The sequence below is a fragment of the Hylobates moloch genome, unplaced genomic scaffold, assembly GCF_009828535.3.
Source record: "Hylobates moloch isolate HMO894 unplaced genomic scaffold, HMol_V3 SCAFFOLD_1, whole genome shotgun sequence".
Taxonomy (NCBI): domain Eukaryota; kingdom Metazoa; phylum Chordata; class Mammalia; order Primates; family Hylobatidae; genus Hylobates; species Hylobates moloch.
Genome location: NW_026652276.1, coordinates 188,439,138 through 188,458,883, shown reverse-complemented (window position 1 = coordinate 188,458,883; position 19,746 = coordinate 188,439,138). Strand labels below are relative to the sequence as shown.

At 36.8% G+C, this 19,746-nt stretch overlaps 1 protein-coding gene and 1 non-coding gene across 8 annotated transcripts in view; both read right to left on the bottom strand.

The window, feature by feature from the left end:
* BCAP29 (B cell receptor associated protein 29) overlaps positions 1–19,746 on the bottom strand; it is a 41,359-nt gene that overhangs the window by 17,684 nt on the left and 3,929 nt on the right. For 6 of the 7 annotated variants that reach the window (XM_032761370.2, XM_058425842.1, XM_032761372.2 and 3 more), the window contains 3 exons: positions 9,766–9,916; positions 7,869–8,004; positions 3,643–3,751 (listed from right to left, as the gene is read on the bottom strand). In XM_032761370.2, coding sequence (XP_032617261.1) covers positions 3,643–3,751; positions 7,869–8,004; positions 9,766–9,916 — 396 coding nt within the window. Of the gene's footprint in view, positions 1–3,618; positions 3,752–7,868; positions 8,005–9,765; positions 9,917–19,746 lie in introns of all 7 variants that reach the window. The other variant, XM_058425854.1, reaches the window with a different exon arrangement.
* On the bottom strand, positions 648–790 carry LOC116809991 (small nucleolar RNA U109). Its single transcript, XR_004370138.1, has one exon. It is a non-coding gene; the product is annotated as a small nucleolar RNA U109 (small nucleolar RNA).

The window sequence follows — 19,746 nt, the reverse complement described above, 5'->3', positions numbered from 1 at the left end:
TATCATTATTTTAAGTAAGGGACTAAGGGTTCTGTTTCCTGGTCCAAATCTAGTATCTCTATTGCATGCTGCTAATACTTAGATACCCATAATAGGTCTTTACACTCAGTTTCTGATTGTTAGTATATGCTTTAAGAAATTTATTTAAAGTTTGCTTTATCCTCAAGAGGCACACTTTTTAAGGAAAGTGTTAATTATGCTCCACATTAAATGACTTTACAATGACTGAATTACCTGAAAAGTTCTTTTAAAAATTGCTGAGGCTCAGGCACAGAAGTTCATGCCTGTAATCCCAGCGTTTTTGGAGGCTGAGGAGGAAGGGCTTGAAGCCAGAAGTTCAAGACCAGACTAAGTAGCAAAGCGAGACCCTGTCTCTACAAAAAGTTTAAAAAATTAGGCAGGCATGGTGGTGCACGTGTGTAGTCCCAGCTACTCAGGAGGCTGAGGCGGGAGGATCTCATGAGTCAAGGAGTTTGACGTTGCAGTAAGCCATGACTGTGCCACTGCACTCCCACCTGGGCGACAGTGAGACTCTGTCTCCAAAAAAAAAAAAATTGCTGATGAAACAAGGAACAACAGAAAGCAGGAACAAAGAGAAGAAAGGCACGGTCAAGAAATTTCCCCCAATTACTGTTTTCTCTTTTCCTTTACGTAGGAGACATATACTGCTAATTCAACCTTTACTACAAGATTGGCAGCCCTAAGAATTCATTTTAAAATATGGGATTTCTTTATATCTATATGCATTCCTGCTCCTAAAAGAATGAAGAACAGACATTTCCACATGCAGCTCAATCACTTTTTAAGCGATATTTACTTCTATCATTGCTTGGATGCATACAATGACTGAATGCTACATATTTCTAGTTATAAGAATAAAGGAGAACGGGCGCGGTGGCTCACGCCTGTAATCCCAGCACTTTGGGAGGCCGACATGGGCAGATCATGAGGTCAGGAGATTGAGACCATCCTGGCTAACATGGTGAAATCCCATCTCTACTAAAAATAACAAAAAAAATTAGCCAGGTGTGGTGGCAGGCGCCTGTAGTCCTAGCTACTTGGGAGGCTGAGGCAGGAGAATGGTGTGAACCCGGGAGGCCGAGCTTGCAGTGAGCCAGATCCCACCACTGCACTCCAGCCTGGGTGACAGGGTGAGACTCCATCTCAAAAAAAAAAAAAAAAAAAAAAAAAGAGTAAAGGAAGGTATTCATTTATGAAAATAAGTAGTTTTCCTAGAAAAAAGCCAATCTCCTTGGACATCAGAAGGTTTCTCCACTAAATACAATGTCTGTGCTAGGGTGATATTACTGCACAGAAGCAATGGTAATAGTTTACAAACTCTGGTCAAAACAGAAGTTGGAGGTTAAAAACTGAAGGTGTTTGCCACTACTGATAGAGGGTTCTTAGTAGCTGCCTTCAGAATGCCACTTTTTAAATTTGGGGCTAACTAGCTTAAATAAACATTTGTATTTACGTTTTGTTTCCACTAATATGCTTGGGAGAAAATGTTTCACTTGGATTTAAGTAACACAAAGGATAAGAAAATTCATATGGAAAACCCCCTATTTTCCTCTAAAAAAAAAAAAAATTGCTTTTTTTAACTCAATTTTCAAATGTAAGATCTCTTTCTAAATCTTTCTTAAGCCTTGTCACCTTAACACCTTCAATATTTAGAAATCAATGAATATTTTTGAGTGGTACTGTGCACAAAAGCATTGTACCACTGAATTCATCCAAATCATGCATTATTAATTGATATATTTTCTTAGTGCTTACCTTACTGAATTTAACTGGTTTAGGTCAACAGAACATGACCAAGGAAACACCTTCTTTAGAAATGGAACTTTGGTCTTCTCAAGGTCATTACAAATGTTATTTTTTAAAAAAACTTAGGGTAAATAAAATGTGTTCATAAAATATTATACATCTTGCCGGAACCAAACAGGACACACTCAAACAGGTAAAATCTGCCTTTACCTGAACACTAGTTCACTTTGAAAGTAGCTCTGCAGTCTACACTTCAAACACAGAAGCTGGTATCAGTTGTTATCAGATTGTAAACACAATGCTTACATTGTCAGAGTTCATTTTCTATAAAATCTGATTTTGTCTTTTAAAGAAATGCTCATGTAATACTAAGTTAAGTTTTATGCCACATTTAAAGAGTTAAAGCTCAAAATATCTCAGAGCTGGAATTTTTGAAAGGTGAAAGGAGAAACTAAATTGAGCAGAGTTAAGAGAAGTGTAGCACACATACACTCTTGTCTATCTTTTATTTTTGCGCCACCCTGCTTACAACATAAGAAAAGAGATCCTTGGTGGATACAGAAAAAAGAAAGCAGGATTTTGAAAGAATATTTTTGTGTTTTGGAAATAGACAGTTTCATTCTTCAGAAGAATTAGTAGCAATATTTTATGCAGGGTTAAAAAAGAACACTAGTTTGTCTTCTGAAATGTCTGTTGTAAACGGTAGATAACTATTAAATTCATTTTCATATAAACAATAACATTTCTTGATCATGTTCGAAATCTTTTGGAATTACAGAAAAGGCAACAATACCAACTAGAAGATTCTTGAATTTTGGGCTATACTATGCCAACTACATAATATACCACTTTGTCTATAAGGGTAATTTATTTTTTAACTTATTGCTTCTGAACTGTCTTCTTTTTTCACCTGAAATAATAAGTAGGAAAGTGACTAAAGAATTTTGTATTACATAAATATTCTCCGGTGGATTTTTGTTCTTTTCACAGAATTAGCTTTTATTTTTATGTTTTCCATCTCAAATTCAAATACATCCTGATTGAAGTAAACCCTATCCAAACAACGTACCTTAACAGCAACTGACAGTGAGGTTTCTCAGTGTCTGGCCAACATAAAAAACTATGTGTTGTATGCAGAAATGTTGCAAATCATCAAGCCACAAACTTACACTCAGAGTTTTCTTGGATGACACTGAATTTGGGGTATCTACTTTTCTGTGCTGTGCAGATGCAACAAAAATAATTTGTTCTTTGACTAAGAAAAAAACACTAGCAAAACTTTTTTTTAATGTAGAAGACATTGCTGCCTTCAGGAAAATGGAGTTGGGATGCTCCACTTCAAGCCTACAATGCAATGTTATGTTGGAAGGAGGCACTCAAATTCTTAGCTGACATCCCAGATATTGTTGCCTACTCTGTGCCTAACCATCTCTTTCAAGGAACGCTTTCCTTATGTGTAACAGGTAGAATATATTAGTGCTTGAAATAAACAATATATTTTCTTGTAAGAAAACTGTTCCCCTGCAATTGCTTCTCTGAGAGGTGGAATATACGATGATGGAAAAATGTGATTCATTTTATAAAAACACATTTATAAACAACTTTTTAGGAACATAGCTCTTTTGCTAAGGCAAGAACATCTGTATTTACAACACAGATCTGAAACACCTACATGTTTTTCTGTATAACAGAGCATGTTTCTCTTGGCTGACACAATGTTTTATCTTCATATTTGAACAAGAATTTATAAATAGGTCATTCTCGGTATCTTAGAAGAACACTTAGGCATTAGTTTTGTTTTAGGAAAAACAGTGAAGTGTACAGCATATAATGTCATGCTAGTCTTTTTACTTTTTCACATGTACACAAAGTTACCATCTGAAGTCTTCCTTAATTCAGTTTTCAGTTTCTCCTGGTCTTCTACTAGTTTTTTATTCTCTGCTTCCAAAACACATTCTTCATCTTTACCATGGCTTTTCAAAATCTATTGCAAAAAGGAGATACAGGAAGAAATAAGCTTAGATTGCAATAGCCAGACATTCTTACAGAAAATAAGCTGCGTAACCTATTTAAAATTACCGGTTTATAATTTATTCTTTGTCCTTCTCGGAATTTTATAGTTTTCTACAATGTGCTTTTGCTTAGGAACTTAATATTTGGGAAACACACAAAAAAGATTTCTTATTATGGCTGAAATCTCTAAAATGAACATAAGAATTTCTAGTTGCTATGATTAAAATAATGTTCTCAAAAGTATTTAGGTAAATAACGTCAGTCTTTCTCCCTCAATTAATAAGAAATGTAAATCTAAGGGAAAAAACCAGTTCTGAGGATGATATTAATTAGAAAACCATTATGTTCTGATTGTAGAGCTATCTACTCAGCCTATTTTTATACAGACAAATTTGTAAGAGAAGAATATGTCAGAGTGGAGATGGGTAAGTGGGAAATGACAGGGCCATTTCTAGAGCTGAAAAGTTCTAATTTTCATTGAATAGTTTCCAAATTACTGTTATTCCATTAATCCTTTATAATGTTCTTTATATTTTAAAATTGATTCTGGCTTTAAAAATGTTAGTGTTTGTAGCTTATCTTTTCTAGGCAAGAAAAATTAAGACCCATAGAGTAAAACAACTGATCAAAATAAAATTATCATGGAATAAAAATTTCATAATCCGTATTGTGAACAGAAACTATAATTATCATCAGAACTAAGAAGCTGACTTAAAGAAACGATAAAGAATTTAAATTACCAAGAAAGACAAAGTAAATGTTTGAAAAACATAATATGAATACTGTCGTGGGTCAACAGACTAAATAAAGAGGCAGCAACTTTTTTTTTTTTTAAAGAAACAGGGTCTCACTCTGTCACCCAGGCTGGAGTACAGTGGTGCAACCCATAGCCACTTCAGCCTTGACCTCCTGAGCTGAAGTGATCCTCCCATCTCAGCCTCCTGAGTAGCTGAGACTATAGGCGTGTGCCACCATGGCAGGCTAATTTTACAAAAAAGTATATATATAAATATATATATATATGTGTGTGTGTATATATATATACGTGCATATATATGTGTATGTTTGTGTGTGTGTGTGTATATATATGTGTGTGTATATACGTGTATATATATACACATATATATACGTATATATATATGTGTATATATATACACGTATGTACACACACACACACACACACACACACACACACACACACATACTGTATTGCCCAGGCTGGTCTTCAATTCCTGGCCTCACGCAATCCTCTCACCTCAGCCTCCCAAAGTGCTGAGATGACAGGCATCAGCCACTGCACCTGGCCAGTGGCAACAACTTGATACTGACGGGTTCTATAGTCAGGTAAAAAAGGAACACAGGAGAATTTTAAACAGACTGACATAAGAGAGGAATTTCTACTGCAGGGTGATTCATCTTCTAATGTAAGCCAATATATTCATCAAAACACAAAGTTCTACTGAGCAATGACTACACGCAAATATTTTACAATGCAAGGTGCTGTAAGAGATAAAAATATAAGAGAAATATGGTCTCTACTTTCGAGTAACTTCACTCTAGTAGAAAGGATGAAACGAGCATAAAAACTGTAGCACAAGACCAAATACAGTACTACTGTGCTATATAGAGATTAGGCAGCTCGGAGGAGGAATTAAAGCTCTAATGCATATATTATATAATCCCAAGGACTGTTTTTTGGGGACAGGAGGATTGAAATACATTCTGAAACTAAAGAAGCCTCATATCTTCTCAAATTAAAAAAAAAAGTTTTTCTTTTTTGTAAAGAGCAGCACAAGAAAAAAATTTCTCCAAATCTCTTTTAATGTGGTGCCTACTTCAAGCTGAAAACAACTCCAGCTATTACTTCACTGAATTCAGTTCATAAAATCTCCAGTGAGATTTAGAAAATTAGAAGAGAATCATTGAGTTGCAGGAATGTTTTTGCTGACTGCTTGAATTTTCATGCCATTGACTTGGAAAAGTTGGATTTGTGGCAGTCTTGCAAATAAGCTTTCACTACTGTACCTGTAAACTTGCCTAAATTTATGATGTGTAACTTGACACTGGAGAAAGACCAAGAACACTGAAATCTGAAATTTAATGATTACCAGCTACAACAACGCAACTGTTCACTGTCTCATCTGAATTATCCCACCTTGGTAAGTTACGTGGCTGGAAAAAAAAATCAGGGCAAAGTAAAATTAAAAGTTAATTGGTCTTTCATAATTATTTCATTTCTTTAACTGAATATTAGAACAGCAAGGGGTCATGGGTACCAAGTGGAAATTGTTCTATCGGATAACATAGGAGGGCACAAAATAATGTGGTTATGAATGTGGATTCTAGAGTCAGGCTGCTTAGGTTCAAATTTTAGTTCTGTCACATATTAGTTGAATGATCTTGTACAAATCACTTAATCTTTCTATGCCTCCGTTTCCTCATCTATAAAATGCAGGTAATAACAATACCAAACTCATGGGGCTTTTGTGAAAATTAACAGTTAAAAACCTTGGTGTGAAGCATTTGAAGCAATACCTGGCACAATGTTAACTATTATTTATAGCTAAGGAACTTTGAGGCCCATTAACATAGGTGATTTGTGCTAGGTCACATGTTGGAACTAGCACCTAAGTCTCTTGGATCTCAGGGTAATGCAGTTTCCACTGGATAATGTGTCTCTGATAGAGAATAAAGAGGTATGGCTGGGCGCAGTGACTTGCCTATAATCCCAGCACTTTTGGAGGCCAAGGTGGGAAGACCGCTTGAGGCCAAAAGTTTGAGATCAGTCTGGGGAGGAAGGGAGGGAAGGAGAGGAAAGGAAGGAAAGGAAAGAAAGGAAAGGAAGGAAGGACAAAACAAAGGGGGTGTTTTCACAAGCTTATCTTTCCTTAGCTTATTTTTCAAAACCTACATGAAGTACCTTGAAACAGATGTCATCTTTTATATTCTCACTTATGGCCTTTATTGGTCACTTTATTGGTCAATTAGTTATACTCTGGGCACTGACAGCTGCTTTTATGTGCTGCTCAAAGACTTTCTCCCCACTGTGTACTGGCTTTAGCCCAGCATATCTGTGCCTCCTCTGATTGGGTCACAGCTATGCAGGAGCAGCAAATCAGAACAGTATGGAACCAAAGGAGAGGAAACAAACAAACAGAAAGAATAAATCATGCAGGGTCAAGGAATTGGTAATCATGACATAAGTTTCCTTGCATGGGTAACTGGTTCTGAAAACACTTCCAAGAGAAAAGTTGCAAAAGTTATTTTGAGGAAGGTGCTTTTTTTTTAAAACGGCAAGACTAATTTAAGTGTATTAACTATGGTATGTATGAGAAAAATAACACTTTCCATTTCTTAGAGCTAAAGAATAAGAGGAAAACAACTGAAGAGGAAAAAAAGCGGTGTTCTGATGGTTACAAATCATTACTCCAAAATGATGTGTATAATTTTAAATTAAGATATGTACACGATCAGTTGTTCTATAAATACAAGGCTGTGTGCTTTCGAGTTTAGTTATTATGTATCAATCAAAGCTTTAATGACTGTGTTTTTCTTTTTACCACTGTGAAATGAGATCAAAGGATAGAAAATAAAGGAATAACATTAAAGATTTAAAATATCATATGCAATTATCAATCTAGCATCAGTGACGTTTCTCTGCTTTCTATAAACAAATCATTTAAAAGAAAACTAAAATCTAGGCTTAAAAATACTTTAACTGAAAAAGAAATAGAAACAGAGTTATAAAGACTTGCTTTAGATTATAAAGTAAACTTAATGGTAATGAAGGAATTAAAATTCATATTCCCAGAATACTATTTTCTCCTTAAATCACAGCAAATAGGTCCAATGGTGTAAATCCACTATGGAGAAAAAGCAAATCTAAATAACAGTGAAAATATTAGTGGGAACAAGCATTTCTAAAGAACACTAAAACTATTCTTGAAATAATCATTACATAAAATATTGTTCATTATGGTCATTTTCTGCTTATAAAATATAAAAATGCTCTTTTTGATGCTGAAAACAAATATATTACTTCTTGGGAACACCAACAACGTTTAATTTTTACAAAGAAAATTAAATACCCGTTTCAGTTTTTCGTTTTCTTCCATAAATTTTTTGGCAGCCTTGTTGGTATTTTCTGCTTGAGTTTTAAGTACATCTTTGTTTGACAGTTCTTTTGCCAGTTGAGTAATAAGCGTAACCAGACGTCTCAACACTCTAAGAAAAAAAAAATCAGAATAACGTATTACTGGCCAATCACAAGAAACTTATTTTAAAACAGTCATTGCCAAATTACTCCCCATTAGGTATAGGTGTGGTGGTGGCAGATAATGTTTAGGCAGAACCCATTATTCTTTTTTTAATTCAAGTCTCTTAGTAAAAACAGGCCCGTGTCTCATTCCTTTGGAATCTTTGTTAGAAGACCAGCATTTAGAATACAGGTTCAGTGGTACTTACTTGTTTTCCTGTAGAAGGCTTTAGCTTGGAGGAATAGAAACAGGAAAATTTCAGACAGTGTGGCAGGGCCAGTAAGAGAATTATTTTTTTTGGCCCAGTTCAAATTCTGCTATTTAAGGAACATTGTGTAAGGTCAAACAAGCCGAAGAACAGCTCATTCACATCTGTTTATGGGTAACTGCCATTATTAGAAGAAGTAGTGACTACTATCTTCAATTATTCATTCAGCAGACATTCCTTTACTCAGGAACTGCTAAGTGTTAAGACACTCTGCTAGGCACTGCAGATGCAGCAGAAAACAGCAAAGTCCATGCCCTCGAGGGTTTAGCCCCTAGTTGTGGAAGCAAAAGTTAAAACAGTATTTAATTACAACCATGAATGACACTAGAAAATGAAGTATATATACATTCTTTGAGCACCTGTAAGAGAAGCCCTACCTACTTTGTGGGTAGTGATGGCCACAGAAGGCTTTGAGAAAGAGGCTAACGGATGAGTAAGAGTCAGCCAGGAAATGAGGAAAGAAAGAGTGTTCTGGCAAAAGGAATAGCTTGTGTGAAGACCCTAAAATGAGAAAGAGGCACACTACAGAACTCAATCAATATCTGTTGCAAGATGGAATGAATGAATAAATGGTGAAGGTCTGTAAGGCTGGAATGTATTGTACATGTCAGAGACACGTATGAGACAAGGCTCCACAGAGAGGCAGGAGCCTAATCGTTCAGGGCCTTATGGACTGGGCAAACCTACAAGCTGTTAACGACTGTTTGTTATTTGGGTATATCATCTGAATTCTTTTACAAAGATGTTATAAAAAAATCTACAGGCCGGGCACGGTGGCTCACATCTGTAATCCCAGCACTTTGGGAGGCCTAGGCGGGAGGATCATGAGGTCAGGAGATCGAGACCATCCTAGCTAACACAGTGAAACTCCGTCTCTACTGAAAATACAAAAAAATTAGCATGGCACGGTGGTGGGCGCCTGTACTCCCAGCTACTCAGGAGGCTGAGGTAGGAGAATGGAGTGAACCCAGGAGGCGGAGCTTGCAGTGAGCCGAGATCGCGCCACTGCACTCCAGTCTGGGAGACAAAGCGAGACTCCATCTTAAAAAAAAAAAAAAAAAAAAAAACTACAGTAGGCTGGGTACAGTGACTTGTGCCTGTAATCTCAGTACTTTGGGAGGCTGAGGTGGGAGGATCACTTGAGGACAAGAGTTTGAGACCAGTCTGGGCAACACAGTGAGACTCCATCTCTACAAAAAATTTAAAAATTAGCCCTACATGGTGGTGTGCGCCTGTAGTCCTAGAAATGAGAGGTTGAAGAGGCAGGATCACTTGAACCCAGGAATTTGAAGTTACAATGAGCTATGAAGGCACCACTGCACTGTAGCCTGGGCAACACAGCAAAAGGCTGTCTCTCTTAAAAAAAAAAAAATCTACAGTAAAGGTGGACAAAATGAGAAAGAGAAGCATAAATCATGTTTTTAAACTGTGCTTCTATTATTATTATGATTTTTTACTTACAGCCAAAAAAACAGTGAAAATCCAGAAATGTAAAGATTTCTTTGAGACCTAAAAAGTTTCATCTGTGTGTGTTCATAGGCATCAGGTCTGCTGGTGGAGCTCTTCTCAATGGTATGAACTGAGGAATATTTCCTTACTTCTCTCACAGCATCTATTACAGAAGAAAAGAAAACAGTACTTTTGGCTTTTACGAATATAAACTTGTTAAAAATGGAAAGCAGTTTTAGAAAAACTGACCAAACTTTTAAATAATGGACTTTGGGCAGACGCGACCTTTATGTCATTCTGTCTACAGTACCCAGGAAGTTTTCATGCTTAAAGTAGGTGCTCTATAAATGGACACTAGTAGCAAATTTTGAATTACTGTAGCATTTTTTAAATTATTCATCTAGTACTTACCAACATTTTATTGTTTCTCATCTCTAACTACACTGCAAACTATTATCCTTTACATTTTCTGTCTCTAAGATGACTAAAATTCAGCCTATTGACAATGACAGATGTCATATCCCATTACAATCAATTCCAAGAGACTATCCCATTTCTCTTACTATACTAGCATTTTATTACATATTATTACTTTAAATGACTGAGATTTTCAAAATATTTGGTTATACTGAAATTTTCACAGGCATAAGTTTGTTAAAGTGGGATTTGATCTGTGGTGGCATACACTCCTCCGACTAGTGAATAGCAGCTGCTACTGGAAATGTTCAGACAGCTGCTCCTTTGATGCTTTCAGTTCTGGGAAGTCTCAGATGCAGGGGAACCACTTCTTTCCAGTGGAAAATAGGTATCAGCTTATAAGGGTCTACACTGAGTGCATTCTTAGTTCCTGGATTCTTGTATGTACTAGGGAAGGCATCTGCCTTATGAGGTCTTAAAAGCCAATGAAAGTATATGAACAAGTTTGAATGCTCCCCTTTCATGTGACCAACAGAAGTCTTGAGTAGGAGTTATTGCCACACAAGGAGACTCCAGTTAGAAAATTGGGGCCATTTTGACTACTATTTTATTTTTAGCAGCTTTATTGAGATATAATTCACATACCATAAAAATTTACCTCTTTAAAATGTATAATTCAGCGGTTTTTAGTATATTCACAAAGTTGTATAACCATTACCAGTATCTAATTTCAGAACATTTTGGTCACCCCACAAAGAAAATCTACACACATCCCTCAGCTCCTGGTGACCAGCAATCTGCTTTCTGTCTCTACAGAACTACCTGTTCTAGACATTTCTTATAAATTGAATCATATACTATCTGCTCTTTTGTGTCTGGCTTCCTTCACTTAGCATAATGCTTTCAAGGTTCATCTGCACTGTAGTATGTGTCAGTACTTCATTACTTTTATGGCTGAATAATATTCCATTGTATGAATGTGGTAACATTTGGTTTATCTATTCATTGGTTGATGGCATTGAGCTGTTTCCACCTTCTGGCTATTATGAATAATGCTGCTATGAACATTCATGTGCAAGTTTTATATCGACATGTATTTTCATTTCTCTTGGTACACATCTAAGAGATGAACTGCTGGGTCATATGGTAACTCTATGTTTAATTTTTGAGGAACTGCCAAACTGTATTCCAAAGCAGCTGTACTACTTTACATTCCCACAAGCAGTGTATGTTGGTTCCAATTTCTCCATATCCTCGGCAACATTTGTTATTATATTTTTGATTATAGTCATCCCAGTGGGTGTAAAGTGGCATTTCTTTGTGGTTTGGATTTGCATTCTCTGATAGCTAATGCTGTTGAACATCTTTTCATGTGCTTGTTGATCATTTGTATATCATCTTTGGAAAAATATCTATTCAGATCCTTTACCCATTTTTAAATTGGGTTATTTGCTTTATTTGTCTCCCAAATGTCTTTCACAGAATTTTTTTCAAACTGAGAATTTTATAATGGATACTCATTACATACAGTTATGTTTCTGTAGTCTCTTGACATACAATACTTTTTTAAAAAGGTGCCAGGCCAACTGCTTTCTAGAAAGTTCTCACATTCTGGCTGGGTGTGGTGGCTAACACCTGTAATCTCAGCACTTTGGGAGGCAGAGGCAGGAGGATAGCATGAGGCCAGGAGATTAAGACCAGCATGGGCAACATGGCGAGACCCTGTCTCTTTTTTTAAATATTAAAAAATAAATAAGCACAAAGAAAGTTCTCACATTCTGAATTTGTCTGAGTGTAGTCCAATTTCTTTCTCTAACTCCTGTATTTTTAGAAAACTAGAAGTCAGACTTGATTGGTTCTGCCAGGCCTCATAAAGTAAAAATAAAATAAAACAAATACTTGATTGGATAAGGTTTAATACTTTTGGCAAGAATCCCTCATAATTTATGCTGTGTAATGTTAGTTTGTCTCATACTTTTTGATGCTAAATTTGATTACTTAGTTAAGATGGTGTATTAGTAAGAGTTCTCCAGGGAAAAAGAACCAATGGGGTGTGTGTGTGTGTGTGTGTGTGTGTGTGTGTGTGTATGGGGAAGAGTGGTACAGGGGGCAAACAGAGAAAGAGAGAGAAAGAGAGAGAGAGCTTGAGATTTATTTTAAGGAACTGGCTCATATGCTCATAGAGGCTTGTTAAGTTTAAAATCTGCAGGGTAGACTGGCAGTCTGGAGATCCAGGGAAGAAATACATCTTGAGTCCAAAGGCAATCTGCAGGCAAAATTCCTTTTTGCTCAGAGGAGGTCAATCTTTGTTCTATTAAGGCTTTCAACTGATTAGATAAAGCTCACTAACCTGTTTCTATTTTCCCCTTTACTGTTGAAATCTGGTAGTGTGAGTCTCCCAATTTTGTTCTTTGTAAAGATTTTTTGACGGTTATATGAGTTCTTTGCATGTCTGCATAAATTTTAGAAGCAATTGATCAACTGCTACAAAAATGCCTGTTGGGTTTCTGACTGGGACTGTGTTATGTCCGTAGAATTTTGGAAGAACAAACATTTTAATAATATTGAGTCTTCCAACTGATGAAAAATCCCCATTTATTTTGATCTTCTTTAATTTCTTTCAGCAATGTTTTTGTAGTTTTCTGTATAGAGCTGTTGTGCCTCTTTTATAAAGTTTATTTCTAAGGTTTTTAGGCTTCTTGGTGTACTTAGAAAAGGAATTTTTAAAAATGTCATTTGCCTATTGTTTACTGCTTATAGTATAGAAATACAATTACTGATATACTGAATTTTTGTATACTGACCCACCTGTATTTTGTGACCCCACTATATTAATTTCTTTGACACAATAGCTTTCTTGTAGATACTTTAGGATTATTTCCTTTGTTTTTTTTTTTTTCTGAGACGGGGTCTCGCTTTGTCACCCAGGCTGGAGGGCAGTGATGTGATCACGTCTCACTGCAGCCTCGACCCCTTGGGCTCAAGCAACTCTCCCACCTCAGCCTTCTGAGTAGCTGGGACTACAAGCGTGAGCCATCATGCCTGGCTAATTTTTGTACTTTCTGGTAGAGACGGGGTTTAGCCATGTTGCCCAGGCTGGTCTGGAACTCCTGAGCTTGAGCAATCTGCCCACCTCAGCCTCCCAAAGTGGTGGGATTACAGGAGTGAGCCACTGTGCCAGGCCACGATTTTCTATATAAATAATCGTGTCATCTGCAAATAAGGATATTTTACTTCTTTCTTTGCAGTCTTTATGCCTTTCATTGCTTTCATGACTTATTATTACCCTGGCTAGGACATCTATTACTCAAATGAATAAACAGAGTGTAAATATCCTTGCCTTGTTTCCAATCTTATGGGGGAAGCCTTTGATATTTAAGTATGACGCTAGCTTGAGGTTTTTTGTAGATCTTCATCAGAATGAGAAAACTTCTTCTAAATCTTTAAAAAAAAAAACTGAGTGAATATTTTTTTTTTCACTGTCAATATTCAATATAATGGGTAGATATTATTAAGGTGGAAACTAAAATCACTGATTTTAAATCTTTTTTAAAAATAAACATTCAAACCTATAATTTTTCCTTTAAGCAGTGCTTTAATGGCATCTTAAAACTTTGATATATTGTATTTTCATTATTGTTCAGTTAAAATATTTTCTAATTTCCTTTGTGAGTTCTTTGACCCAAGGATTACTAACAAGTCTTGTTTAATTTTCAAACATATATAGGTTTTCCAGATTTCTGTTGCTGATTTCTATTTTCATACTCTGTAGGGGCTGGGCACAGTAGCTCTCATCTGTAATCCCAGCATTTTGGGAACGGGGAGGATCACTTGAGGCCAGGAGTTTGAGACCAGCCTGGGCAACAAAGCGAAAATCTGTCTCTATAAAACAACAAAAACGAAACCCCTATACTCTATATGATTCCAATCCTTGGTAGGACTTCAATCCTTTGTATTTATTGAGACTTGTTTTATGGCCCAGAATATAGTGTATCTTGGTGAAGAGAGTTTAGTATATTCATGTGCCCTTGCAAAGATTATGTACAGCAGGGGTCCCCAACCCCTGGAGCCATGCACCTGTACTGCTCCATGGCCTGTCAGGAACTGGGCTGCACAGCAGGAGGTGATTGGCAGGCCAGTGAGCAAAGCTTCATCTGTATTTACAGCCAATCCTTATCGCTCACATTACTGCCCAAGCTATCAGATCAGTGGTGGCATTAGATTCTCATAGGAGGGCAAGCCCTATTGTGAACTGCACACGCAAGGGATCTAGGTTGCACGCTTCTTATGAGAATCTAATGCCTGATGATCTGCCACCATCTCCCATCATCCCCAGATGAGAATGTCCAGTTGCAGGAAACAAGCTCAGGGCTCCCAATGATTCTACATTATGGTGAGTTGCATAATTATTTCATTATGTATTACAATGTAATAATAATAGAAATGAAGTGCCTAATAAATTTAATGTGCTTGAATCATCCTGAAACCATCCTCTGCTCCTGCATGTGGAAAAACTGTCTCCCATGAAGCTGGTCCCTGGCACCAAAAAGGGTGGGGACTGCTGATGTACAGTTTACAGCTGTTTGGAGAGGCTTGATTTTTATACTTTTTTAGGGTAAGTCTGTTTTGCTTTAGGCCTTAGTTATAGTAAATTTCTAATTCCTGGGATATAGTCTTTATTCCTAAGGAGTAGCCCTTCTGTGATTTTAGTGGAAAGGTTCAAGGTCTTTACCAAGCCCCTCTAACATGATGAGGCTCATACTCCAAACTCTGTCTCTCCTTGGTGGCCAGCAGCCAAAATTTCTTCTCAGCCTTGCTGCTTTCTGCTGGCTGTTCCTTTTCATTGATCTCCTTGGAATCTTTCCTACACATCCATGGTTGAAGAGTCAACCGAGAATTTAAGGGGAGTTTACATGTGGATTTTGGGGTTCCCTTTTTGGGTTCTCTTTCTTAGATATCCTTCTTATTTTCGAATCTATCTGACCTCTGACCCCTTAAGTCAGTAAGACTGTCTTTTTGCTTTGAGTTCTATATAGTTGTCTATGCTACATGACTGGAAAGCGGTTGGAAGAAAGGCTATATAAATGTGATCACACCCAGTATGATTCCCTTCTTTTAAGGGTTGTCGTCCCTCTAGTTTCTGCCTGCTTTTGGTTGCTCTACAAGGCCTTCAAATACCTTTTTTCGTATTTTATCGAGGGTTCATAATTTCTAACACAGGAGAAATAAGTCTAATACAACCCGTTTTGCTATGACCAAAGCCAGACTCCTATGTCTTTAACAAAATTGTTTTAATTTATTGAGGCAAAATTCATATAACAATAAAAGTAAACACTTTAAAGTGAACAATTCAGTCGTGCTTAGTATATTCACAATGCTGTGCAACTACCACCTCTATCTAGTTCCACATTTCCATACTCCAAAATAAAACCCAAATAAATCACTCTAAAACTTAAAAAATTCTTAATTTTTGACTTTATATTTGTATGCCATATCTATTCCTGAAAGTCTTAGTTTCTAATACCATGAACATACTCATTTGCTTGATGCTGCACTATACATAAAACAGCTTTTAAATTACCAACAATAAAACTATTATAAAGTTTCAGATTTCATTGTAATCCTCTTGGTTCTTAAAATGTACCCTACCAGGGAGGTAAAAAGTTAAGAGTACTATGTTCAAGAGTAATTATTTTTCTCTGTGTTGTATATTGCAATCTGATGTACTATTCAGTCCATTTGTTTGGACTTATTTTCAATTCTAGAGCTTGCTTTTTTCTAGCTCTGTACAATTTGAAGTTTTCTTTCTTTAAATTCTAGAATAGTTTAAAAAGCAGTAGTAATATCTGTTTTCTGAAAGCAGTAGGGTTTCTTATAAAACTATCTGTTTTTTTGCTTTTTTTTGGAAATAGGGGTCCTTTTTGATAACTTTCTATAATTTTTCTATATAAATTAGTCTGCTTAAATTTTCTATATCTATTGGTGTTCATTTGGTAAATTATATTTTTCTACAAAATTATACATTTTATCTAGGTTTTCCAATTTATTTGCATAGTTATATAAAGTAGTCTCTTAAATGATCTTTAGAAAATTTCCTGTATCTTAATGGCTATTTCCCCTTTGTCATTTCTCAGATTGCCTCAATAATATAGTAAGACCATGCCAACCACTACCAAAAAACCAACAAAGATAATATATATTTATGACTTATTTTGAATAGGCAAATAGTGAGTACTATGAAGGATCGCTATGCTTCTTTGTGATTCATCTTCCTTGGTAATTAAATGGGAATAATACCCTGAATCCATTATGCAGAAAAGCTGAAGATTAACCAATAATATTAAAAAGGCTTATTAATGTAAATGGTCATGTAAACCTACCTGTAGAATACATCATCTGTATACTAAAAAGGCAACTATGTCTGAAAAATGGAATGGAGTCAACAATAAGGGAAGGATGTGACATATAGTCAATTTTCTATAAACCATCTGAAGATGATCCAATTTTAGATCAGTTATGGAAACTTTCAAATTCCTGGGATGCATTTCTGCTAACACTAAACATACTCTTGAAATTCCCACTTCCATTCTGTCTCTTACCACCCCCTAAAATACACATACATGCACACACACTTGTATGCACACATTCAGATAGTGATGGCTCTAAGAATATAAATACTTCTTAATAGCTACCTTATTTTGGCTGGGTGCAGTGGCTCATGCCTATAATCCCAGCACTCTGGGAGGCCGAGGTGGGCGGATCGCTTTGAGCTCAGGAGTTTGGGACCAGCCTGGGCAACATGACAAAACCCTGTCTCTATAAAAAAAAAAACAAAAATTAGCCAGGGGTTGGTGGCTCTCGCCTGTAGTCCCAGCTACTTGGGAGGTTGCAGCTGGAGAATTACTTGAGCCCAGAAAGTGGAGGTTGCAGTGAGCCGAGATCGCGCCACTGCATTTCAGCCTTGGTGACAGAGTGAGACCCCATCACGAAAAAAAAAAAAGAATAAATACATATAAAAAGAAAATGTATAAAAAAGTTACCTTATTTAGAGAGACAACCAAGAAAAAGGAAATAAATTTCAAAGTAAAATATAAATCAAGCATGAGTAATCCACTGGTTTTGCATTATTTACATCGTTGTGGACTGGAACATCAGACTCTGCACTTTACATGTTACTGCGTTTAAATCTTAAAACACGAAAGTAGGTGTCATTACTCCATTTTGGATGGAGACCTAGAAGATAAGCACCTATCTAGTTGCATTAACTATCCATGCTGTCCTTGTTCTCTGGGAATTAATTACCCTGTTTACCCAAAGATGCAGGCTTCCACCAGCAGTCATGATTCTCCCTTGTGACCTTCCTGGTTATAGGAGATGAGGAGTAGATACCTGGTGCTAGCTGGTCCAATTTTTTTTCCTTTAATATGGAATTGGGATTCAGAGACGATGAATTAATCCTTGCATATGTCTGGAATGGTAACACCTGGCAGCTGTGTGGTACCCATTTACTGCCTTGGAGATAGACAGAATATCAGAGTCCATAATAAAAAAGAATGAAGTATATATAGGGAAAATGTATGGCCAAGAAAAGGACATTTCAGTTCCAAGTACTGATCCCTCCCTGGAATGTGGCTTCCTTCCTTTCTTGGGCTACTCTGCAACAACCCCATATTTTATTACAAATTTTTCCTTTTTTGGTCAAGTGAGTTCAAGCTGGTTTCTTTTTTTTTGAGACGGAGTTTCACTCGTCACACAGGCTGGAGTGCAATGGCGCGATCTCGGCTCACTGCAACCTCTGCCTCTCGGGTTCAAACAATTCTCCTGCCTCAGTTTCCTGAGTAGCTAGGATTACAGCCACGTGACCCCATGCCCAGCTAATTTTTGTATTTTTGGTAGAGACAGGGTTTCATCACGTTGGCCAAGCTGGTCTGGAATTCCTGACCTTAGGTTGATCCACCTGCCTTGGTCTTCCGATGTGCTGGGATTACAGAGGTGAGCCACTGTGCCTGGCCAAGTTTGCTTCTAATGTAACCAAAAGAACTTATACTACAACTCCCCTCCCTTATATGATAAGTGACAGTTTTCAGTAGAAATTTTTGTGATAATTTTAGAGTTAGAAGATCATAAAATTAGGAGCTGCAGAGATTATCTCCATCTCTCCCTTCATTTCACAAGATGAATAAATCAAACCCAGAGAAATAAAAGCCATTTCAAAGGTCATTTAGTTAGCTGGTGGCAGAACTGGAACCAGTTTTCCTTATTGTTCTTTACTGATTTCTCGTAACTAGTTATATGGCTAGATTCAACCCATAACATTAATAACGTACCATGAGACAAATATTTACATTTTGAAAAGAGGCACAAATCATTCATACCTTTCTGTTTTTGACAATACCATCCCTTCTCATACCAGATGTTCTTAGTTTTAAAAAGAGGATTCTATTGAGAGATTGGTGGTTTGGAACATGGAAGACATTTTCTCACAAAACAGTGTCAAAGATAGCGGTTAGGGTCCCAAGTTCGCCTCTCTAAATCCTATTTAACCAACAACACAACAACTCTGAGGGAATTCTGAGGGAAAACATACTCTGTGCAAGACGGGGCATTTCAAGAAGTAGCTGGGTAATCTTAGACAATTTCTCTGAGCTCAGTAACAACTGGAAAAACATGGTGATTATTAAGACTCATGGAACTTCTGGTTTGACGAGAACCTAAAGGTCTACTTTTAATTTTTAAAATATTGTTACCGTGAAAATTTAAAACATGCTGAAAAATGAGTACAGACATTATGTAAACAAATGGGCATGGTCATTTCCCAATAAAACTTTATTTACAAAAATAGGCATTTGGCCCACAGGCTATATAGGTTGCTGACCCTGCTATGTAACAATGCTGTTATCACAACTAAAGTTAACAAAAATTCCCTAATATTATACAATCACTCCATATTCAAATTTTTGCAGTAGTCCCCAAATCTATGTTGCAGTTTTTTCTTTTTTTTCTTTTTTTTTTTAAGGAAGGGTCTTACTCTCTTGCTCAGGCTGGAGTGCAATAGCTCACTGCAACCTTGAACTTCTGGGCTCAGGCAATCCTCCAGTCTCTCAGCCTCCCGAGTAGCTGGGACTACGGGTGCACATCACCACACCTGGCTAACTTTTACATTTTTTTGTAAAGATAAGGTTTTGCTATGTTGCCCAGGCTAGTCTCAAACCCCTGGACTCAGGCAATCCTCTCGCCTTGGCCTCCCAAAGTGCTAGGATTACAGGCATGAGCCACCGCACCTGGCCATATTTATTTTTTAATCCAGTCCAAATCCACACCCTGCATCTAAGACTCCTTTGGAGAGCCTAATGATTCTATTGTTTTATTTGCCTTTCTAACAGCTAAGCTCCTGGGTGCCTAGGACATCACAGTAACAAAGAAGAGACAACACCATGAAAAATGAAGTCTGGTAACTCTGAACAGCAAGGTATGCATTAATATACAGCATTTAAATCTTAAAATAACCCAGAAGGGGTCAAGAATCATTGTGCCCTGTTGAAAGTTAAGCTTGAACATATAGAATGGTAGTATCTA